Source organism: Dermacentor andersoni, chromosome 4 (genome assembly GCF_023375885.2).
Source record: "Dermacentor andersoni chromosome 4, qqDerAnde1_hic_scaffold, whole genome shotgun sequence".
In the NCBI taxonomy this organism is placed as follows: Eukaryota; Metazoa; Arthropoda; class Arachnida; order Ixodida; family Ixodidae; genus Dermacentor; species Dermacentor andersoni.
In genome coordinates this window covers 199,349,252-199,374,068 of record NC_092817.1, presented here as the reverse complement: position 1 = coordinate 199,374,068, position 24,817 = coordinate 199,349,252, and the positions used below count along the sequence as shown (strand labels likewise).

General features: G+C 46.7%; 1 protein-coding gene across 4 annotated transcripts in view; it reads left to right on the top strand.

Moving 5' to 3' along the window:
- Positions 1-24,817, top strand: part of Liprin-beta (liprin-beta 1) — a 120,295-nt gene continuing 95,478 nt past the window's right edge. For 2 of the 4 annotated variants that reach the window (XM_055074830.2, XM_055074828.2), the window contains exons 1-4: positions 1-1,703; positions 20,138-20,218; positions 22,306-22,419; positions 24,375-24,506. In XM_055074830.2, the coding sequence (XP_054930805.1) occupies positions 930-1,703; positions 20,138-20,218; positions 22,306-22,419; positions 24,375-24,506 (1,101 nt within the window). In that variant the 5' untranslated portion in view covers positions 1-929. The remainder of the gene's footprint in view (positions 1,704-20,137; positions 20,219-22,305; positions 22,420-24,374; positions 24,507-24,817) is intronic. The other 2 variants (XM_055074829.2, XM_050185382.3) reach the window with 2 other exon arrangements.

Here is a 24,817-nt window from a genome sequence, read left to right as displayed (position 1 = left end):
TCGAAAAACGCCGACGAACCGACCGATATCGACTCGATGCGCCTGGCCGCCTGCTTCCCGCCGTGAGACGCTCGCCTCGTGCGCATGCTGGACGGGAACTTCCTTTTTATAGTCCCCAAATGTCGCCGGGAGCCGCCGACTCAAGTGGCGGAGCGTCTTTGACGCGATTGGGACGCAGATAGGGGGCAACCAGCGCACGGTGGGCTGGATACCGTCAGCGTGATGTGGACGGCGCCGCTCCCGGCGATGCCGATGTGGAGCGGCGTGGCGTGGAGCGGCGTGGCGTGGCCCGCTCGAGTGTGAGACGCCTGCACTTTCCGACGAAGGGGCCGGAGCCCCCCGCCAGGTGATCGCGCCGGACGGTGGGGGATCCCGATGCAGTCGTCGATCATGACACGGAGCACGGCGGAGCCCAGAGTGAGATGACGTCGTCTGCTCGAGATACCCCCTTCCAGCGACTCGAAATGACGCTGCACGGTGCGGACGCTCTCTCCTGATGAACTGCCGACGAGACGTGCGCTCTAGTCATAACTGCGCACATCTTCATATACTGCGACAGAAACTCGACCACTGCGCTCTGCGACGAAGGAGGTGCGACCCCCTCGCTGAAATTTCGACAGGTGGCCCATTCCATTGCTGGCTTCTTTGGCGAACGTTTGGTGCGTCAACTACATCTATAGAGGAGGTGCGTGTGGACATCGGTGCTCGTGTGTGTAGCAGCGAAGACTGCAGTTCGGACACCCTTCGAGGGGCTGTCACTGCCCGACGGAAAATTGTAAAAATTGTGTTAAAGAAGACAACACCAATAGCCCGGTTTTCCTGGCGGCCGTGTTAAGCTGACCGAATGCAAGACGTGTCCGCTTAGAGGACCTCAGCGCGGGCAAGTTCGACCAGGGAAACGACGATGGTTGGCGTGACCGCTGAGCGCTATGTACTACGGTCCCCGCCTGCAGTCTAGCCTAAGCCGACGGGCGTGGACCTCGGCCGAAGTCGGCGCCGTCGTCGATATGACGAGCGAGGACCCGGCCAACTCTTCTCCCAGCACGTCGGGCTACTCGACCCCGTGGTCAGCGTCGCTGCAGCGGTCACAGGCGCGCCGCCGGCTCGACCACCTCGACGGCCGCGGAGGCGCGGACGATGACGACGACGACGACGACGAAGACGGTGGCACGAGCACTCCCACTCCGCGGCACCAGCCGACGGCGGCGGCGACGACGCACCAGCGACCCTCCGCCACCGATGCCGCGGACTCGTGGAGCAGCGGCGCCGACTGGAGGAGCAGGCCCCCGCGCCGGCGCCGTCCCGCGCGTAGCTCGGACCACGAGCGCGGTAGGTCTCCCTCGCACGCGCGCCAGCCCTGGGCCGAAGAGCGCCGCAGCCTGGACGCGTGCGACCCGCACTTGCTCGCCGTCATGGCGGCCGCCGCGCAGCCGTGGATCGCTGCCGCCGCCGCGTCCTCGCCTCCGCCCACCCCGTGCTGTTGCTCTCCGCCGCCGCCTCATCAAGCGCCGTACGCTCACGGCTGCGCCGCCGCATACGCGTGGGCCTCGCAGCAGCGCAGGCGCGGATGCTGCTGTAGCGGCGGCGTCGCTGCCGCAAGTGTGAACTGGGCTTCGCAACTCAGCGGCCGCTGCTTTGCCGAGCCGCATCCGGCACCCCACGGCTCGCCCTGCCAGTCGTGGATCGGCGGTGGCCGTTGCAAGGTGCGTGCTGCGATTCAGCTTAACGCATCACCTTGGTGCGCTAGTGGCTGCCACATGACCCGCTCCGCGGGGCCGTACTATAGTGCTATATTCTAGCCGCAATAGCCACAGCTGCAGTTTGATATGATCGAAATGCAAGTAGACAAAGCACGCTTGTCACATATTGATCAACTGTCACTCTGTAATCATCACTTGTGCTGGGTCTTGCCAGCTTCATTTTGAAACCCTCGCGGGCTTTTCTCTGTGGTGCACTGGCACCCTATGCTTAAAGGGACACTAAAGGTTACCAGAAAGTCAAGTTAAAGTGATGAAGCAATGCTCTAGAACGTCTAAGGCGTCAATATAATTGCGAACAAAGCTTTAGTAACCGAGAAATTGAGGTAAATGCATGACACGATTTGAGACCCCCCAGCGACATTCCGGTACTAGCCGATGACGAAAGCACTCCTCATCATAATTTATGTCACTAGTACTCAACTACTCGTATTAAAAAGATCATTTCATTAGATTACAAGATGGAAGAAAATGGTACTTGTCTACTTCTATTCGATTCTAAAAAAAAAAATAACATTTTGACATAACCCTTGAGTAGCATGGGTGATCGAAAGGTTTCGTTTTCGCTCGACTCTGCGCGCTCGACCTTGCGCCGTGCGCGCTTTGGAGTTTCAGTTGTTTCTTTATCGCGTCGTGCTGCAGTGGTCCTGCTGGCTCGCGAAACTTGCATTTGGAACAAGGAGCGCGAATGCCACGTCCATGTGATGTCGTGGGATGCCTGAACGGTCCGCGGAACTAGGCCAAGGGCAGTTGCAGCGGCGAATCCAACGTTACTTATCACATGTGTGCCAACGAGTGAACCTCTCCGTTCGAAGTGGTTAAGTGCCGTACCTCTGCCACAGCGCGCTGGCAAGGAGCCGAAAAGTAACGTCGTATGCTCGCTGCACTTTCGTCCAGAGGATTACGAGTTCAACGCCGACTTACTGAAGTCGCGTGGAGTGCCTTTCAAAGCAGGCCGTTGTCGTAGTAGTACGCAACGACGCCGGCAGCGCGAGCCCTCAACAGAAGGTCACGTTCATCAGTGCTTAAATCGCTGAACTCGAGCCCAGCATCGCCACCTAATGTGTCGTTGTCAGGTCATCCATTGCAATGAGCATCGAAGTTGGCGTCATAAAATAAAGAACCAGCTTATCGTCGTGCACTTTCCCTTCTGCTAGCCACCATAGTTCCGCTTTCGCGCTGCTGTCGGCTCTGTCTTGGCTCTGTTTCTGGCCGCGCGTTTGCGTTTTGTACAGAAAAGTCGTAGCGCCATCTGCCAGAGCCGTTTTACTCACCGACGGCGCAACATCACTATGAGACCATGACGTCAATACTCCTCGATCGGAGGGCGGGTGATTTGAACTGCGCTAGAGGTATGTGGACGCTTCAGAACGCATTTTCTCTTAAAATAAGTCTCTTCTTCGCACGAACCAAGCGTTTCGAGGTTTCTGGGATGGTATTTCAACAGTCCACGTTGACTTAATATTAACCTTTAGTGTCCCTTTAATGACTGGTGTAGGAGGTTCTAGTTCATGGGACATTGTAAAATGTGCACCTTGTGCCACATAAAATTGCTTACGTTTAATTCACATGACAGCCAACATATTCTAAATGAAGGCCACGTAATTGTTGCTATGAGAGCAGTAATCATATTTAAACTTATCGTCATCATCATCAGCCTCGTTACGCCCACTGCAGGGCAAAGGCCTCTCGCATGCTTCTCCAACCACCCCGGTCATGTACTAATTGTAGCCATGTTGTCCCTGCAAACTTCTTAATCTCATCTGCCCACCTAACTTTCTGCCGCCCCCTGCTACGCTTCCCTTCCCTAGGAATCCAGTCCGTAACCCTTTTAATGACCATTGGTTATCTTCCCTCCTCATTACATGTCCTGCCCATGCCCATTTCTTTTTCTTGATTTCAACTGAGATCTCATTAACTCACGTTTGTTCTCTCACCCAATCTGCTCTTTTCTCATCCCTTAACGTTACACCTATCATTCTTCTTTCCATAGCTCATTGCATCGTCCTCAATTTAAGTAGAACCCTTTTCGTAAGCCTCCAGGTTTCTGCCCCGTACGTGAGTACTGGTAAAACACAGCTGTTATATACTTTTCTCTTTAGGGATAATGGCAACCTGCTGTTCATGATCTGAGAATGTCTGCCAAACGCACCCTAACCCATTCTTATTCTTCAGATTATTTCAGTCTCATGATCCGGATCCGCAGTCACTACCTGTCCTAAGTAGGTGTATTCTCTTACCACTTCCAGTGCCTCGCTACCTATCGTAAACTGCTGTTCTCTTCCGAGACTGTTAAACATTACTTTAGTTTTCTGCAGATTAATTTTTAGACCCGCCCTTCTGCTTTGCCTCTCCAGGTCAGTGAGCATGCATTGCAGTTGGTCCCGTGAGTTACTAAGCAAGGCAATATCATCAGCAAATCGCAAATTACTAAGGTATTCTCCATTAACTCTTTTCCCCAGTTCTTCCCAATCCAGGTCTCTGAATACCTCCTGTAAACACGCTGTGAATAGCATTGGAGAGATCGTATCTCCCTGCCTGACGCCTTTCTTTATTGAGATTTTGTTGCTTTCTTTATGGAGGACTACGGTGGCTGTGGAGCCGCTATAGATATCTTTCAGTATTTTTACATACGGCTCGTCTACACACTGATTCCGTAATGCCTGCACGACTGCTGAGGTTTCGACTGAATCAAACGCTTTCTCGTAATAAATGAAAGCTATATATAAGTTTTGGTTATATTCCACACATTTCTCTATCACCTGATTGGTAGTGTGAATATGGTCTATTTTTGAGTATTATAATCAACTGTAGTATATTCTTTTGATCTACAGGGAAGCTATCGTTTATTTAATTTTGATCCCATGCTGTGCAGTGCCGTGAAAGAATCACAGCCGAAGCATTGATAGCAAGAACAAATTATGAGACAGCTATATTGTCGCGTATACCCTGCCGAAGTATACACGCTGAATGGGGATGCAGGCATTTGTACTTCACGAAACCTAACCGCTGACGCGCGATGCCGAGACGAACCTAGTTCTCTTCCTCTTCAGTCTCCTTGCTGTGCCACACCATGTGGCACTACCCCCTCTTCAAAAAAAAAATAATAATAATAAAAGAATGAAAACATACATAGGCTTGACGTGAGAGCGCCGAGATGGTCTAGGACGAACACATAAGCACACATCACATCACTGTGGCGTGCGATGTAGTCACAAGGCACTGAGGGACGAGCAACAACAAAAACTAACCTAAGCGGCTGAAAACGTCGAATTTTAGGGGCTATGGTACGGTTTCAACCGCACAACAAGCACAATCTCAGATTGTGGTTTTTGACGTCGGGGAGGCTGGCTTCCATCAGGTAGAACTTCGTAATTCACGTCCCTAATTCGCTTCAACACTTTGTAAGGTCCGAAGTAGCAACTCAAAAGCTTCTCAGATAGTCCTTTTCGGCGCACGGGAGTCCAGACCAAAACATGATCGCCAGGTTGGAACTCGACTTGTCGATGGCGGAGATTGTAACGTTGCGCATCGATGCTCTGTTGTTTCTTTATGTGCACTCGGGCAAGCTGACTGGCTTCTTCCGCGTGCTGCACGAAGAGTTCGGCATCTTGGGCGAGATCGAGGTGATCGATGTTGTCGCATGGCAGCATTGCTTCTAACATAGTCTGCACTTCACGGCCGTAAACGAGGTAAAACGGCGTGAAGCGTGCTTGTTTCTTGCGTAGCAGTATTATAGGCAAGCATTACGTATGGGAGTATCTCGTCCCACGTCTTGTGCTGTACGTCTACGTACATAGACAGCATGTCAGTGATCGTTTTGTTCAGTCGTTCGGTCAAGCCATTTGTCTGGGGATGATAGGCAGTTGTCCTTCGATGGGTTGTGCAGCTGAGTTTAAAAACGTCTTCAATGAGCTGCGCTGTAAAGGCTTTGCCTCGGTCTGTGATGACGTGCGATGGGGCGCCATGTCGTAGGACGATGCTCTGTATGAAAAACTGGGCAACCTCGGAAGCTGTGCCTCGAGGCAACGCCTTTGTCTCAGCATACCGCGTTAAATAGTCTGTGGCGACGATTATCCACCTGTTGCCAGAAGATGACAGTGAAAACGGGTCCAGAAGATCCATGCCGACCTGGTCGAAAGGTTTGCCAGGTGGGTCAATCAGATTCAGCAGTCCCGCAGGCTGGCGACTTTCGGCGCCGGCACAACGCCGGTTTTTTCTTGTTTTCTAGTCTTGTAAGTGTTTTAGTAAACCATGGTTTTTGAGAGCAGGCAGGGAAACTAAATTTAGGGTTGAATTTGTTGACTAATATATCTATTTTATCCTTAAATAGCGTCCAGTTTTCATGCACTGAGCGACAATGAAAAATTTCTTGGAATATTGGAAGAAAATGATTTAGTTCGTTATTTATAGCGGTGTAATTTCCCTTGTCGTAGAGTCGTATGGTCTTTTTGGTGGTTTGTCGTTTTAGTGGAGTAATTATAAAGTCGGTTTGAACTACTTTGTGGTCACTTATTTCTGGCAAGTATGAGATGGATTTTATGGTTTCAGGGATACTGGTTAGTATTAAGTCTAAAATGCTTTCACAATCTTGGGTTACACGGGTTGGTTTGGATATGATTTGAGTAAGGTTAAAATTAAGGCAAACATTTATAAACTCGATTGCCTCGCTGTGGCATCCTCCGTCAACAGTTAGGTTAGGCCAATCAATGTTTGGAAAATTAAAGTCACCAAACAAAATTATATGTGTATTAGGGTGCTTGGTTGAAAGTTCAATTAGTACGGAATTAAGTTTGCCAGGGAAATCAGGGTTTCTTTGCGGGGGTCTGTAGTACAAGCCAAGTAAAACGGATTGGGGTGTAGCTTGTTTTTAAATTGCAATGTTTTTAAATTTACAATACCCTTAAGGTCCCTCGTGCGAGGAAATCACATAGGGTGGGGGGATGACAGAAACTTGTGCATGTAAAATATAGCACTTGCACTTGAAATACAACTATTAATACATTGATTACAGTAGAAACACGAAATATAAACGTGAAATAAAACTACATGGAATGAACCCGCAGAAGGAACATGAAATAAATGGGTAAATAACCGGTCGGCTAGCCTTTGAAACCAATGCAGATTGCCTCCAAGATAGGACGCACGCGGCCGCCGCAGCTGGTGCAGTAGTGCCCACTGACCTGCCACTTCCTCCCCCCCCTTCCCATTCTCCTACCCACCGCAGGGACGTCTGCATCAGCAGGCATTTGGTGTGTTGTGACACCATGTACCCGAGCACACGAGGGTTGGACCCTCCCGGGTATAACCGTGTGCGGCTCAGCCGTGTCCGTGGAAAAGGGGATCCTGGGGGTTGAGCCGATGCCGGGTGTTTGGACTGTTAAGGCCCCCCAGCGGAGGCAACACACCTCTTTGGCCTCTGCTTCACGTAGACGGTACCTCCAGGCTGACCCACCTGGGGGAAATCGGCAGTCGCCTTTTCCTGTCCTTCTCCCCGATCTTCGTCTTTCTCTCTCACTTTGTGGCCTTTCCTGTCTTCTTCTCTCTTCTATTTACTTCCTTTCTCCTTGGCGGCAAGGGTTAACCTTGTGTGGCTATCCTACCTTGGGTACACCATATTTGGTTATAGTGACGGCGTACGACTGGCGTCGTGCACACTTGTACTCAAGCTCTGCCACGTCCCCCCGTTGGTCTCCGTGGTGGGTGGTTGGCACTGTTGCCGAGTTTTTATGTATTTTCATGGAAAGTTCTTTCCCCCACTTCCTGATTGCCCTCAGAAACGAGGGCGCACCGAAGATGTCTTCCAGTTTTTCGGATGCCAAATCCAGAACTTACCTCGTTTTCATGTAGTTCACTCAGAAAAACCAGACAAACCAGTGCGAACCATTTCACCGTTCCTTGTTTCAAAGTCCCTGACTGATGTTTTTGGTCCAGGTTACATGGCGTCAAGGATGGCAAGCGGTGACCTCCTCTTAGAGCTCCGCGATCAGAAGCGATATGAAAAACTACCGAAACTAGTGTCATTCGAGGAGACCCGCATAACAATACCCCGCACTGTACAATGAAAACCACCCGCGATCTTGTGTTGGACGATGATTTGCTTGAGCTGACTGAAGCGGAACTCCTGGAGGGCTTCAGTGAGCAAAATGTGATCAATGTCAGAAGAATTAAGATGAGACTGTATGGCAAAGAGATTCAGATGAAGCACCTAATCATCACTTTTGGTTCAACTGTCCTGCCCGAGTCAATCGAGGTCGGGTACATCAAGCTCCGTGTTAGGCCATATGTGCCAAATCCCCTCCGATGTTTCAAATGCCAGCGTTTCGGCCACAGCTCGCAGAGCTGCCGAGGCTGCCAAACTTGTGCGAAATGCAGTGTCCATGAACACACCTCCGAATCTTGCGAGAACACTCTCCACTGTGTAAACTGTGGCAGGGAGCATGCCACGTACTCGCGGTCGTGCCCGTCCTGGAAAAAGGAAAAGGAAATTGTTACAATCACAGTCAAAGAAAACACAAGTTTCAAGGAGGCATGCAGGCGGGTTTCATACCTGCCCAAGAACACCTTTGCCGATGTGACTCGTCAGGGGCAGCGACACAGCAGCTTCCGGCGGCTGTCCGACCCACAAGCAGTGAGTCGGCAGTTACGCCATCTGCCCCCGCGGCGGTTGCAGCTAGCGTTGCTCGGCCACTTCAGCAGAAGGGCCATCCACCTCCAGGCAGGTGGCCTCAAAAGTCTCGCCCAATGTGTCGAGGCCTTCATGTCAAACAAAACACTCGGACGAGCGTGTGTCCAGCGCCTCGCAAGAGGCGCTGGACACAACTACCAGCCAGGCGGAGCCATTAGCGCCAAAGGAGCGACGAGCCTCTCTCGATCACTCCAAAAAAGACAAAACTCGCGTCACGGCTCCTCCAAAGGGCCCGTGAGCTAATCTCAGTCTCTTAAACACACAGCACCAAACACATTTATCATAACGGAAACACAAATACTACAGTGGAATGTACGAGGACTTCTACATAGCCTCGACGACATTAGGGAACTACTCCACAAACACAGTCCCAAGTTGCTGTGTGTTCAAGAGACACACCTAAAATTAACACAGACAAACTTTATAAGGCACTATGCCACTTTCTGCAAAGACCGTGAGGATGCATTCACCTCCTCGGGGGGTGTAGCCATAATAGTCGATAAGGGCGTTGCATGTCAGCAAATAAATCTCCGAACTCCCCTCGAGGCAGTTGCAGTACAAGTTGTGCTATTTGGTAAGCTAATCATGGTTAGTTCGATGTATGTCTCCCTTTCTTCTCAACTTACTAAAACAGAGTTTGAAAGCTTCATCGATGAACTTCCTCCACCGCATGTAGTCGTTGGGGATCTAAATGCACATAGCCCCCTGTGCGGTGACATGCGTTCCGATGCCCATGGGCATCGTGGGAAAATTTTCGGTTTTCTTCAGGTGCATGTTTATTGAACAAAAAAGAACCAACATACTACAATGTTACACATAAAACATACTCGTTAGACTTGAGCATAGTTTCGAGCTCACTATTTCCGTACCTGGAGTGGTCTGTTCTCAAGAACCCCTATGGGAGTGACCACTTCCCAATTATATTAAAGCTAACAAAACCAGATGCATGCTCCCTGAATTTCCCTCGATGGAATCTCGAATCAGCAAACTGGGGACTGTTTTGAGAACTGACATGTTTAGGTGGCGATGAAATTTCTGATTTTAATATAGACGATCCTGTGGCATACCTAACTGGTTTTATTATTGACGCTGCAACAAAACGCATTAAACAATATAACGGACTGGCAAAGAATCGTCGCATCCCATGGTGAAATTACGAATGTCAAAAAGCGTGCAAAAATCAAAACAAGGCTTGGGGATTGTTTCGCAATTCTCCAACAGCTGAAAACCTTATTAATTTCAAACAGGTCAAATCACAAGGCAGGAGAACACCTCGACGTGCAAAGAAAGAGAGCTGGGAGCCGTACATATCTGGCATAAATTCTTACAAAGATGAGGCGAAACTGTGGAATAGGGTGAATAAACTAAAAGGTGAGAGACTAACCCCTTGCCCTTAGTAAGTACCCAAGCAGATGGCTTGGAAGATCAGGCAGACTGTCGGGGTGAACACTGAATATATTTCCAGTGCATCTCATTACACACCATCATTCCTGATGTTCAAAGAATGCGCAGAGCGACAGCCCCTTGATCGGAAATATGCCCAAAATGAAGACTACAACCGCCCGTTCAGTTTAGCTGAGCTTAAAAATTCTCTTGCTTGTTGCAACAGCTCAGCAGCAGGTGGTGACCGTATCATACTCTATATGAAATGATCAAGTATCTCCACCCTGAAACACAGAAGACACTCCTCTCACTCTTTTATGTCATCTGGGCCGCTGGGTATGTTCCATCTCCTTGGAAAGAAGCTATAAGAATACCCATACTCAAACAAGGTAAGGACCCATCCTTACCTAGTAGTTACAGACCCATTGCTTTGACAAGCTGTCTCTGCAAGCTCTTTGAAAAGATGATAAACCGGTGCCTAATCCATTTCCTTGAGAACAACGGAATACTAGATCCTTAGCAGTGTGGTTTCAGAGAAGGCAGGTCGACCACAGACCACCTTGTCCGTATTGAGGCAAATATAAGGGATGCCTTCATACACAAACAGTTTTTTCGCTTCGTATTTCTTGATGTGGAGAAAGCACATGACACCACATGGTGCTTTGGTATTATCAGAGACCTTTCCACTATGGGTATCATCAACAGTTACCTTTCTAACCACACATTTCGTGTAAGGGTGGGCCATGCCTTGTCAAGGTCGTTCACTCAGGAAACTGGTGTTCCACAAGGTGGTGTGCTAAGCTGCACACTCTTTATTGTGAAAATGAATTCTTTGGGCATGGCTATCCTACGAACAACGCTAAGCTCTGTATATGTAGATGATGGGCAGCTTGGTTTTAAATCATGCAACTTAACTATCTGCAAACTACATGTCCAGCATGCCTTAAATAAAGGTACAAAATGGGCCGAAGAAAACGGTTTCAGATTGAGCCCACATAAAAGTGCATGCGTTCTTTTCACGAATAAGAGAGGAATAGTACCATGTTCTGCTACTGATCTCTCTGGTAGCAGATTACTTGTAAGTGCTGAGCACAAGTTTCTTGGCATCATATTAAACTCAAAACTGACATTCATCCCGCTTATTAAATACTTGAAGGCTAAGTGCCTTAAAACAATGAACTTATTGAAACTTCTATCAAGCACAACATGGGGCAGTGACAGGAAATGTCTTTTGAACTTTTATAGGTGTCTTGTCGGCTCACGTCCTGACTACGGCACTATAGTATATCAGTCCGCTACACCAAGTGCTTTAAAGATGTTGGATCCTGTCCATCATTTGGGAATCCACCTCGCGACCGGAGCCTTCAGGACAAGCCCCGTACAAAGCCTTTATGCAGAAGCAAATGTGTGGTCACTCCATCTCCAGAGCTCATGTAGTAGTTTTACATATTTCCTTAAAATAAATTCAAATCACGAACATCCCTCTTATTCATGTATAAACGATATGACCGCTGCCATACTCTTCAATAACCGATATGCAGCGTGAAGACCGTCCTCCATGTCCTCCTGGAGTGTCGGGAAGCTGAATTTGAGAGAAAGAAACATTTTCCCTTAGCATACCAGCAGCACATCCCCCTTAATCCTGTAATGTTACTCGGCCCAGAACCGCTCTTTGACACCAACACAGTGCTAGGTTTCTTGAAGGATGTTGTGTTACATGTTATTAGCCCCATACATTTGTAGCACCTCCTCTCTTCAGAGGATGCCGCTGTGATGGTAGTTGTTTCATATAGCACATGCCTCTAGGCCCTTGTGTTTCAATGGCTCTAGTGAGGCAGCAGTGCTCTAGGCAATTTTAGCATTTAACATATTTTCTACATTGCATCATTCTTTCCCAATGCGTTGTAGTGTTCATAGTACACGTCAATAATCATTGCCATAATTTTATTACATGTAGATTTTATGCAATTTACACCAACACTTTTAGGCCCCTTTACAGCCACGTCACATTAACTTCACAGCACCCATGAGTCCACTGCGAACTCATTAATACTAGCATGGCGCTCTTTGGCCATACCTGGCCCTTGCACCATTAAACATCAAACATTCATTCCAATCCTCCCAGCACGCGAAGTAGCGCCATCTCTGCCACCCTCCCCCACTTCGCACTCATTTCTCCTAGCATGCTATCGCCTCTTTTACTCACCCCTGGATGATGGCGCCCCCTTGTCCGTTGCAGTAACAATAACAGTAAAGGGGAAGAGAAATGCAACCATAATGAAGCACAGAGCGTTATGGGGATACAATAGGTACAAGGTGCTACGGGGCATGTGGAAGGGAGTAATGGTTCCAGGACTTACTTTTGGAAATGTGGTTGTTTGCTTGAAAGCAGGGGTACAATCAGGACTCGATGGGAACCAAAGGTCAGTGGGCCGTCTCGCATTGGGCGTTCACGGGAAGACTACAAATGAAGCTGTGCAGGGTGATATGGGCTGGACTAGTTTTGAAGTGAGGGAAGCTCACAGTAAAATTGATTATGAAGAATGACTAAGGAATATGGAAGAAGGTAAATGGGCTGGGAGAATGTTGAGGTATCTGTACAGGAGAAACATTGATTCACAGCGGAGGAAAAGAACTAGGAAGCTTATCAGCAAGTATATGGCCTGTAGGCTGGGCAACACAGCAATAAAGAACGTCAAGTGCAAAGTAAGAGAGGCTGAAATAATCTCATGGGTGGCGGCAATGGAAAAGAAACCTGCCATGAGTAACTACTTAAGAGAAAAAAACAAAAGCAGGAAAGAAACAATTTATGATAACTCAAAGGGAAGCTCATTACCTTTCAAAGCAAGATCAGGATGCCTTAGAACACGCACCTATAAAGCGAGGTATAAGAAGGAAGAATAAGCATATGCTTGGCGGTGGTAAAGCTAGGGAAACGATGGAACATGTTTTGTTAGAATGTGAAGACATCTGTCCAGCGATCGATTTAGGCACTACTGGCCTCCTTGAAGCCCTTGGGTTCAGCGAGAGCAGGGGAAAAGTAAACATGTCCGCAATAGAGATTAGTAAGAGGCGATTGGAAGGTTGGTGTAAGAAAAATAGGGAAACGACAAAAAACAGAGACATACAAAGGCAAATTTCACAATAAGGGGTCAGAAAATTTGGTTGTGGGAGTTCATCGTGGTGTTTTTTTTCTTTTGTTAATTTTTTAACCTAGGTAGGACATTAGGCAGTATAAAAGCAAGAGCTTGGTGGCGCAACATATCGCCCCGTTCCAAAGGGGACGCTCATAACACCCATCCACATCCATCCATCCAGCGTAGCTGACGACGCCACGAGTTAATGTGGGGGATGATAACATTTTAGTTTGGCGCTTTTGTTTTAGCTCCTATTTATTTCCTGTCACACTAAAATTAAATCAGAGAGCCTTATTTCAACCCTGGAAAGAAGAAAAAGAGGTACGAACGAAATTTTTATGGAAGTTGGGGGGGGGGGGGGATGTAAAAGAAGGCGCAGTTTCGCCCGAAAGGCGAAGCATCGATTGCAATAGCAAATTAGTGTACAGCTGTACGAAGTAAGGATAGTAGTTTTATCGGCCGTATGAACTTGTAAACATAGGCAAAGACTAAATTAACAAGCCAGGTGTCACGCGCGCACGTGCAAACATGAACACATCTCACTCCATGACCGCAGACACTTGCTGTCAAGATGCTGGAGTGAGGAAGCGCGGCAGCAGCAGCGGGCGAACTTCGTGCTGTTTCTCGCATCAAGGTGAACTAAGCCACGAAAACACAGCGCGCGGCAGGCTCTATCCCTGTCGCAGATGGCTTTCAAGATACAGGGGCCCCGGTGCACGCATTCACCCACGCCTCCCGGAGTAGTGTAGAGTGCGCCTCTCCCCGGAGCCTTGTGTGTGGAAGGCATGCTTCCTCCCTGCTTTCCTCTCTTTCATGTGTGAGATTGAGCCGCGATTGCCGGCTCACTCTCCGTCGCTTTCGCTCGAACATACAGCATACGATGCGCGGTGATGATTTTATCACCCTTGGACTTTATACGGAACGTCATGGCAACGGCAGAAATGCGCTTGGGGTGTTCATATAATTGCTATCACAATAAAATGTATTTGGAGTCATGACAGGGATAGTGTGGGCGCACATGTTCGCATCTCTTTGTACGGGTTTTTGCTGAGTGCGGTTTGCGAATCGTTGCAAGCAGCTGTGAAGCATGGCTGCCCCAAAGTGTTAATCAGAAATCAAAGCTACAAATCTGTTTTCAGTACTGTAACAAGCTCAGTTATACAGCTATGTTGTTTACGCGAATGGAAGTGGTGACCGAAGCCGCATCAGCCATTCGGATATGATGGCTTCACCTAGAGCCTAACAATAAACATTAAAATTTGTTATATTAGGCACTCACTGTGCGATCTGGCTGATAACCTTGGAGCATTCGGTGGTGTTCGTGCACGCTTGCATTGAAGTACTGCATGATTTATTTACTTACTTATTTTGTTTACCCTCAGAATAAAAAGGGCTTCCTATTTAGCCAGATCATGAATGGGGCTCACATGTAAGGGCTGCAGCGTGATTTAAACCGACATCATGTGAACGACTTTGTACGCTTACTTGTACCGTCCGATTATTTTCTCAGAATGCAAGTGTTGTTTTGAAGATCCTAGTGCTGAGATTGCAGATGCTGAAATTATCTTCACTAAGTAGTTAAACGAAGAATACTCCATTAGCGCAGCGATACGGGCCTCAAAGAACGCTCGTGATGCAATTGAAAGCTCTAATTGGTCGCCCGAAAAATAATCCTAAATATTCAACAAAAGACAAGAAAATCCTACATAAATTCTCACAGCAAGATAAAATTAATGAAGTCAATTGAACACTCAACCTTTGTTAAGGTGAAGTTAATTAAGGTACCGTTAATTATCATAGAGTTAAGGCACTCGACTCACGACCTTTGACATGAGTCGCACCCATGACCTTTGGTGGAAGTCCAGCCCAAGATCTTGCCTTGTGCTCATTGTGACGAATATCGTTGGTCACGTTGCAGCGCTTCTGCTGATGTGGCCACTCAAATCATGTGACTCGGCCAGTGGCGCCACCAGAGGTCGCCGCACTTCTGCTAATGTGGCCACAATGCTTTTGCATTCATCCATGCAGGGATAACTTTAAGTGCTGCTTGAATTTTTTTTCCTTGAATTTTGTCATTGGGCATGTGAGTTGTAGAGGACGGGTGTATAAGTGGAAAAATACTCTTGTTTCTTGCGCAGCACTTCTGATTCACCTTCTAAGATGACCGGGGAGAAAATGCAAAATAAATCAGAAAAAAAAAAAATGGTACAGTACAAAATCCATGGGTTTCATTATAGATATGATATCGGAGCATAAGTTTAGTTACAAGTTGAGTGACTGAAGTGTCTGGAATAATTAGAATTAAGATCACTGAGACAACCGGGGACAAAATTCAAGATAAATCAGAAAAAGTGGAAAAAATAGTACAGTACAAAATTCATAGGTTTCATAATACATATGATATTGGAGCATAAGGTTAGTTAGAAGTTGAGTTACTGAAGTGTCTGGAATAATTATAATTAATCAAAAAGCGCCGAGACGGCCAGGGTAGAATTTCAAAATAAATCAGAAAAAATAGAAAAAGGAAGTACAGTACAAAATCCATAAGTGTCATTATAGATATGATATCAGAGCATAAGTTACAAGCTGAGTTGCTGAAGTGTCTGGAATAATTAGAATTAGAGATCACTGAGACAACCAGGGATGAAATTCAAAATAAATCGGGAAAGAATGTTAAAAATGGTACAGTACAAGATTCACAGATTTTGTTATAGATATGGTATGAAAGCATAAGTTTAATTACAAGTTGAGTTACTGAAGTGTCTGGAATAACTAGAATTAATTAGAAACCGTTGCTTACCACACACCAAACCACAGAATCGTAGAGTTTAGAAACCCGCCATGTGAGCACGACTGACGAAATTCCTGGAATCCCGGAAGTAGAAAGTAGGAGCAATGACCTCACTAATTACATCACACACAAGAAGATGGCATGATTAATGGAAAACAGTTGCCTCCGAGTTGGGTTCGTGTGTTGTGTTCGCCTAAGGTTAACCTAAAGAACATCAAAGCCGAGGTGCGAGTGTCGCCTACCATTTATTTATACATTAATTTTCTTTATAGCAATTACCCAGGCAAAGTTTGAATGCAGGCGAGAGCATATGCTCACGCCTTTCCTTGCTCGCGCAATAGCGCGGGCAAGGAACACGCTGATAACACAGCTTGGCTCATCCAAGAGCGAGGGAGATGTGGCGTTACTGTGATGCCCTCTCCCCTCACGCAATGCCTGACGTGCCAGCAGGTGGACCCTTTCGCTCGCTTTGCTCCGTCAACACGTGCGCATGACGTGACGTCGCAGCCAATGGGAATTTAGGTGCCGTTTTGCTGCTACAGACGCCGGCTTTTTCACTCAATGGTTCATTTGATGCTTTTAATTTGCACCAAAATAAAAGTAAGAAATGCGCTATTGGTGTCACGATGAAATTGCTTGCTGGAGGCCGGGAAGTGTTATTCAAGCATTGTTTTTACATTGGCAAGGCAACATGTCGATTGTCCACCAACATCCGCAGGACACATTTCGCTGGCTTGCCAGAGGCACCCCGCTTGTGTTTCCTTTAGTTTGCGTGGACGTGATCATGATCTTGTTTTTTCCTCTGATATCTACGTAATACTCACAACGAACATTTGATATAATGCATTTATATTCGTGGTGGATGCGACTTCCTTATAACGAGGTTCGGCTTTATACTGTCATGCGTACATTATTTTGCTATTTTCCAGTGGCTGTTTTTCACCAGATTATCACAACTCATGAAGTTCCTAGAATGTACTGCCCTGTGTCTTTTAATTAAGCGGCCGTGTTAATATACAGCATCCACATCGCGCACATGCAACCTGATTAGGTTTGCCACAGAATCTGCTACAACATTCAAGAATGTTCGGATACGAAACCCTCGTGTTCTTGCCAACGTTTTTTTTTTCTTCTTTTCTTCACTGTCACTACAATGTTGCAGCATGTGTAGTGAGACAGCCTTTCTTTCTCTTTTGTTGCCCTGCTCCAAATGAAAGCCAGAAGAGCTGCTGATCCAACGCAATGAAGGAACCTAAATGACGCCAAGCTTGTTCGAGTTAGTGAGGTAGCAGCAGTAGCGGATGGCATGAGCACAGCTCCTTTGCCGATAGCTGTTAACTACTTGTCTGCATTATGAGAATGAAGGCGATGTAGGAAGCTCATCGAAGAGTACGATAACTTATCTAAATGTATTTAAGGCTCCACACCCCTTGTGTCGCTGTGACACACCACATAGCCTGAAAAGTAGTATGAGATGCTATCATACACTTCTCTCTTGGAGTAAATGTGGTCACTGTCACTGCCTTTGGGCGAGTCTACTTCAGAAGTTAACTCGAGCACTCTGGACTCTGTCAGTTCATGCAGGCGAGCTTGCTTCTAATGGTGTGCTTCTCTCGATTTCTTCAATGTGTCAACACCCACAAGCATAGCGCTCGGTGCACCTTCCACACTTCCACGCAGACCTCTCTTTAGAGGCGTGTAGAGACTAAGCAGTCGGAATATTTGAGTAAAGTTCCGACTTGAAAAAGTACAGCTTGCTACTTCGATCAGGTGGCGGCGACAGTGGAAGAGACCTCGCCGATCGGGCAAACAGCGTGACGAGCGCCACCATGTGGCAGGAACTAGAAGAGCAACACTCCGCGCCGCAGTTTTCGAACTGAAAGGAATCTAAAGACGTTGGTTTTTTAGGCACACAGCCGACGCGCATATTGAGTCAAAACGAAACTAATTTTTGCCAAAACTGCTGCGTAGGAAACCATGGCCGCTATCAACGTGATCATGGGTGGCGACTACGCAGTTATGGAAGCCCGCGGCCAATGCGGTGTTATGCGCGGCGGTAAACACAAGAATAAAAGCTTTAAAGGCACAAATAGGCACGAAGCATTGCGACGTTGCTATCATTCACGTACGATATCCGCTTATGACTATGGCGATGTCAACTCCGTCACTTCGTTTCAGTTGGACGCTAGCACCATTTATTGCTCTTTTGCGTCGCACATTTCCAGCTCTTTCTTACAAAAATGTATAGCCTTCGAGATTTACGGTTGTTATATGGCAGCTATGACGTATAAGCATAGCCTCTGCGACGTATATTTGTATCGGCCGTCTGTGGCTTCCGGCTGCCTATTTGGGGGGCCGAATAATTCGAAAATATCAAATTCCTGAATTCAAATCAAAGCGAATAACGAATAGAGAATAATTCTATGGAATATCCGACAACACCGAATATTTGTCCATCTCTGTACAGTATTATGTTCATGAAGGCTTGATGCACTCGTGACCGACAAAAATAAAACCAATTTAAGAATGGAGGATTGAGAAAATCACTGCATGAGTACTTTCCTTGGCATGCTATTTTAGAGCAAAGCTTTCTTTCTCATTTCCTTCAACCTTTCCACTACTGCTGCTGCTTCTGCTGTCTTGCACACTGTGTTAGGAGGTGGTTCAGCTGTTCATATACATGGTAGGAACATGGAAGAGAGGAAGGGCAATGCGAGAAACTCGTTTGGACCTTTCCATCACGTCTCATGTGCACAGTGCTCTCTGGAACTCCCTGGGCCTTGCCACAATACCCTCTTGATGGCTGTAATGATCCGTGACCCCCTCAAAAGAAATGCAGAAACTGCAGCACTTACTTTTATGCTCACATGCAACCGTCCAGAGGGGAGGAACATAGAATGGTGGAGAGGAAGCAGAGAATGGGTAGGTCGGTAGAACCGACGCAGCCATGAAACGAGTGAATGACAGCCTTGCTACTCTTCGCTCAAAGTTTCCATACATGGGGGTAGGGCGGGAAAGGGAAAAGATGACATGAGAAGGCAAGGAAATGCTACTACATGCAACAGCAGTTGCAGCCAAACAGGATAAACTTAAGTTCAAGGTACAGCACGTTTCTGCTATTTCTGAAAAATCAACACCATGTAAATTTGTAAAGCGGGAAACTGATGCATGGTGTGAAAACTCAAAGCTGCATTAAAGCTCTGTAGCGCTACGGAAGGGGTCACACGGCAAATCAACACTTCTGTGTCTGCTGTGGTAGCTTTGTGGCTATGGCATTGCTCAAGATTGTGGGTTCGATCCCAACCATGGTAGCCACATTTCAATGGGGGCGAAATACAAAAACGCTTGTCTACTTAAATTTAGGTGCTTGTTAAGGAACCTCAGGTGGTAAAAATTAATGCACACTCTGCCACTACAGTGTGCCTCATAATCCGATTGTATAGTTTTGGCATGTGCAGCACCATGATTCAAATAAAGTTTAGTGCTTCTGCCACAATGTAATGTGTTGTGTGAGACAACGGTAATGCTCAACCCTCTCAGATATTATCAACAATGGCGTAAAACAATGCCTCAAGCAAACACATCTCCCTGTGTGTCCTGTGTACTATGCAGACAAACAGCAGTGGTGAATGAAGTTAACATTTACCACCAAGAAAACACTCTCGTATTGGCTGAAGAAATTAAGCATTCACCGTCAACATCACCGCTAATTACCATCAATCAATGCAAACAGCAAAGAAAGCTTTGCTTACAATGACTCCCACAGTGCATGAAATCCGCATAATTGTTTATGAATTAATTTTAATTTGAGTTACAAATGGAACTCATAACTCATTTCAATGCCTATCATTTGCCAAGGGGCTTTACAGTAAGAGGTAACATCCTGTCACTGGTAAATTGCACCCGAAACAACTAGAGAAAAAAAATTTGAGAAAATGGGGAGGATACATCATTGTTAAATTACCAGTGCTACGACACCGATATACACAGTTTACCATATTTAGGCAGAGCAACTGATTAGTATTCAAGTACTCATCGCAGCTTCAGCTTGAAATGAATGCTAGCAGAATAATTTTCTTAAAATTAATATCTGCATCAAAAATTTTATCAGCCAGTTTTTCTTCAGTGATGCAAAATAAATGATGAAGCCACATCATGTTAAAGTCTTGTGAACCGTAGCTCCTGTGAGCAGAAGACCTCGTACAACAACGCACTAGTTGGTCATATAGCGTTGGGCTCCATCAAAAGAAAAACTGAGGTAGCACTTTGTTCAATGACTTGACAGAGCTCAGGGTGTTTGTGCTGACATGAGGAACTTGTGGGCAAAGTCACGCCTGTCTGTCATAGCATAATTGTTGCTTTTCCCTTTCCCTTTTTGCAGACTCCGGTGTCGGGTGACTATGGTGACTTGCAGGACAAAGTGTCACACTTGGAAGCGGAGAAGGAAAACCTGGCGCTGCAGGTACATGGGTCTCATTTTCTTCAATTTTTCCTGCATTCCATAGGTTGTCCACTACTGCAAAATATGGGCACACTTGTGTGTGAAAAATTTGACTACCACACTGCATAGTTTTGCTCAAGACTGTAGCCAGTGGTAGGATTGAGAGGTTCAGACACTTCCCCGAAACAAACTGGCGGCGAGCTCCACCACTGGAAAAGCTGGGGCCACCGTCGGCATGACGTGGCATGAGGGATCACGTGGACACAGCAGCCGCGTCAGCTGCTTCGGAAGTGCCAAAGCGAGCTGAAAACGAAAGCTTTCAGCTCGGTTCTGATTAAATGGTGAGGCTTTAACTCCTTGGGTGTCAACTTGACAACATCTGAAACTACTATAATAGGTAGTGGCTGCCTTTGGAGGCGTGCAGCATGGTAGGCTACTGCTCAGTGCCGCAGTGCTGGACGTATGCAACGGAGCCCGGTGTCAGCCTTATTCACACGTAGCCGCGCTGCAAGGAGCTGCATCAAGCTTGGCTGGTGAAATTTAGAACCGGCAGACGCCATTGGCTACAACTCGGGTATGCAGCAAGCACACACGCGGGGAAGATTTCTGCTACGGCGCCGGGACTGTGCGATGTTCGGTGAGTTGCAGAAAATGCGCACTGAGACGCTCGCCCGCGCTCGCTGCCCGGCTAATGTCAGAATGGTTTGGTCTATGAACTTGTTGATGCTAGATACTGGCAAGTTCACTGGAACGGGAAGGGAGTGGTAAGACGCACATTAAAGAAAGGCATAGCATATGACCATGTTTGTGTTAAGAATTAATGCACTGGATTACAAAAAAGAAGCAGAGGGAAATCGCATGCTGAGAAGACCGATAAACATACAGTGCGACGCAACTTGTGAAATAATATTGAAATGTCCAAGAATTTAGAAGACAAAAAAAGATTGAATCGTCACGACGGCACATCACAGTCGCTGTAGGCGCCGTAGTCTCTATAACGAAATTATTTTTGGACAGTTCTGATAGCGTCCACGCAATAATGGTTGCTACTGTACTGTCAAATGCTCATTTGCTGCAGCCTAAAGCTCACGGCACGCACGCACACACACACATGGTGCGAAAACGCGCTCACAGCGAAAGCAAAATATTGTGCGCGGACATGCATGCAGACGCGCAGTCGGTCGCTGTGAACCCGTGCAATCGTCGCATTGAGGCTTCATTCTGTTATACCCCATTTGTTTATACAGACAGCCTACTATAAGAACATTTCACATAGTTTACTTTCAGCATTTGCCTACCTTTCACGCAAGAAGCCGGTTCGGGAGACTCCTTCATGGCGACTGCGCATAGTGGCGTTCGCTGTACGTATTCGGCAAAGAGATAGCGCCTGTAAACGATTCTGTGCTTTAAGTTTGCCCAAGATTATTATATCGACAGTCAAAAACTTCCCTCGTCTTGAAAGTACCTACATAAATGTCCAGGAGGGCTGCCGCGTGGCGTTTTTATTGAGCGCCGTAAGCGAAACCTATGAGGAGTGCGCCGCGTGATCCCTCATACTACGCAAGGAAGGCGCTTCCGGCAGATGGCGACTCCGTAACTCCTTGCCCCCAATATCTGTCGTTATTTCTCTGTGTCGAAATTTAGAGGTTTCTATGGTTATGACAGCAATGTGCTTGATTCATGCGCAATAGTAACTGAATATTTCAACATAACTGTCGCTGTCACTGCAAAACCTGTCCTGAGTATAGTTGCTTTATGTGGCCCTGGTTCTGCTCATTTATTCAACGCAATCGATTAAAGTTCCCTTTGCTTTTGAAAGTTTTCCAGTGAGAATAACATTTTGTGCAATTGTTTGGCTCACTATCATTTACCTATGAAATTGATGAATTACTTCTCTCAGTAGACATTTTTGGGGCCATTCACTTTGAAACAGTCACTGCATTGATCAGTGATTATTAAGTAATTCATAATCTTCACTGTGCGATGAATCTGTGATGACAGGTTAGTTTCAGCAAAGTCTTTTATGCGAGTTGTGCTGGACAAACCCTGAGTATGCTGGTGACATATTTCCTGTTCATGACCTTTGCGTGAAACTCTGTGCCTTGCAGGTGAGTGTGTTGAGCGACCAGCTGGAGCTGCAGAAGGACAAGATAGCCGAGCTGGAGGCATCCCTGCTCGACAAGAAGCTCCTCCTCGAGCGCACCGAGCAGCTGCTCAAGCAGGTCAGGACTTGCGCCAGGAAAGTAGGAGGGCGCCCCATCTGGGTTGGGTGTCTTCTGTTTGTACGAAGCTCACCATGACAGTTGTTCTATATCAGTGGCTGTCATGGGTTCTTTCGTCTCTTGGCATGTCTGTAGCCCATCTGTGAGCCACACCTCAGAGCTGTCTACCTTGTACAAGTGCTGTACTAGTTGCTTCGGGTATCTGCTTAGAGGTTGTCTAAATGTTTCTTTGACACTCATGACAGTCATAAAACATTAACAGAAGCGGTAATTCTAGCACATGCTTATTTCTGTCAACCTAATAATCTCAATTACCACAAAGACTGAGTTTTATGCCTGCTTTGTAGGCAGTATTGTCTCAGTAAAAGTGGTCTCATAGTGGCACTAACAAGCAGCTTCTAAGTCATGCTATCCAAGAGTGGTTTAAGCAGAACTGAACTTTTGTGCCTATCTCTTGTAAACAGTGCAGTTATACTACCTTGAACTAGAAGGGCGCACAAACTATACCACATGTATGCACTGTTTAAAGTCAGTGTCGCGAAAAAGAACTTGTATGGGGCTGCTGAAGCAAAATCTCAGTGCCACTGTTTATAAAAGAAGCTGCTTCCTCTCAGCTTTGAGCTGCACTCGAGGTCACCCTAGCAACAGAGTAATCATAATAAATAAAAACGAGCCATTACAGAAGCATAGCAGGGTAACAGCTACAGCTGTTAATGGCGGCTTCGAGGTGAGGTTTCAGTGAACCTTTGTATATTTTTTTTAAAAGCTAATAGTGCAACACACTGTGGTAGGTTGGCAGCAGTTGCATTCTCCTTGAGCACAGTAGACAGACTGCATACTGGTGGCATTCAGGTTACACTTGCTCAACTCCTTTGCTACTGGATGCCTATCGTATTGCTCACTTTCCTGTTGTAGCTACTCTGTAGCAAGTCATGTACAAATGCCAAGACGCAGTGCTAGCAGCCTAAAAGTGTGTGCTCTGGCATGGCCAAGTTCAGTCACATTGTGGCACCTTTCAGCTTGAAAGTTGTAGTAAAGACGCTTGATTTCCACTGGAAATTAGTCATTGCTGCCTATTTAAAATAATTTGGAGTTGATGTTCAGGCAGCAGGCATCTAACGAAAACACACTGTAGTGCCCAGTGTGCATGAAGGGCAGAAAATCGAATGGCAGTGCCATGCCGTGAAGCTCACGTAACAGGAACCTTGCAAATTATCTTTTTTTTTTTTTTCAGTATGTGATGAGGCTGGACTCATGATTCACACTAAAGAAGTTTTGCCAGAGGAGAGCACTGCATGTGGGTTTAAGAGATGGCAAACTGCGGTGCATTGAGGCATGGTGCAAAAGCGTTTTGCCAGCACAACTATAATTTTGAAAATGCTGGTTCCTGCTGTTTTCTATACCATTTAGTGACTTGCATGTGACTCGATAGATGAAAGAAAAGCCCCAAATGTCCACGCAAGACGTGCTGGATTTTCTGTGCACCGGCACAACAGCTTCGCTCATTTCTTACATGCTCTTAATGTTCTTCCATTGTGTGGGCTTTAAGAGGTGGGTATAACTGCCTGTATTATAAAAACCACAACAAACAAATTTGACTGCAAGGCTCAGAGTCTCATATTTTCTTAAAATAAGCGCATCATCTGCATGACATCATGTGCAGGCCAGAAACATGTAAAACACTCAACAAACCTTTGCTCCTATATCATTAGTCATTACAACTAATGCAGGGGTAGTGCAGGACAGGTAACTTGCAAAAATTATGACAGTGGGATCATTTTTACCACTTTATAGAGATGTCCAAAAGTGGACTGAAAAGTGGCAAAATGAGAAAACACTTTTGGAGAAATTCTTTCTTGTACGTGTGCATGTGTGTTTTGCACACCAGCACAAAAGCTGCTCCATGCTAGTGCTTGGCCATAACCTGAGAGCACATTCCTCCTCCCCTGTTGCAGGAGATGATGCTGAAGAAGAAGATTGAGGCCGACCGGCTGGAGCTGCTTTCGGACATGCCAGCACTCAAGCTCAAGGTCGTCACGGCCGAGCGCGAGAAGTCCGAACTCGAGAGCAAGGTCAAGAAACTTGAGGTGAGGTTGCCTTTACCACTGGGAAGCCGTGCCACTGTGAAACATTGAGGGAAATTGTCGCTTTTTCTAATTTATAACCCAGCGAGTTTGCCGAGCTAGCAATGGCACAGCCAAATTTAAAATTGGCACACTTCTGAGTGCACTTATTAGTGCTTTAGGGCGTGCAATATGATGGCACTGCTCTTGTGATGAAATCGTATGCAGCAGCAAAGAAGAGCAGACTTCCACTAATTCGACTGAAGGTCCCAACTGGTGCCTATACATATCTATAGGACCAAGCTTTCATCATTTCGATCGTGAAGTTAGCCTTT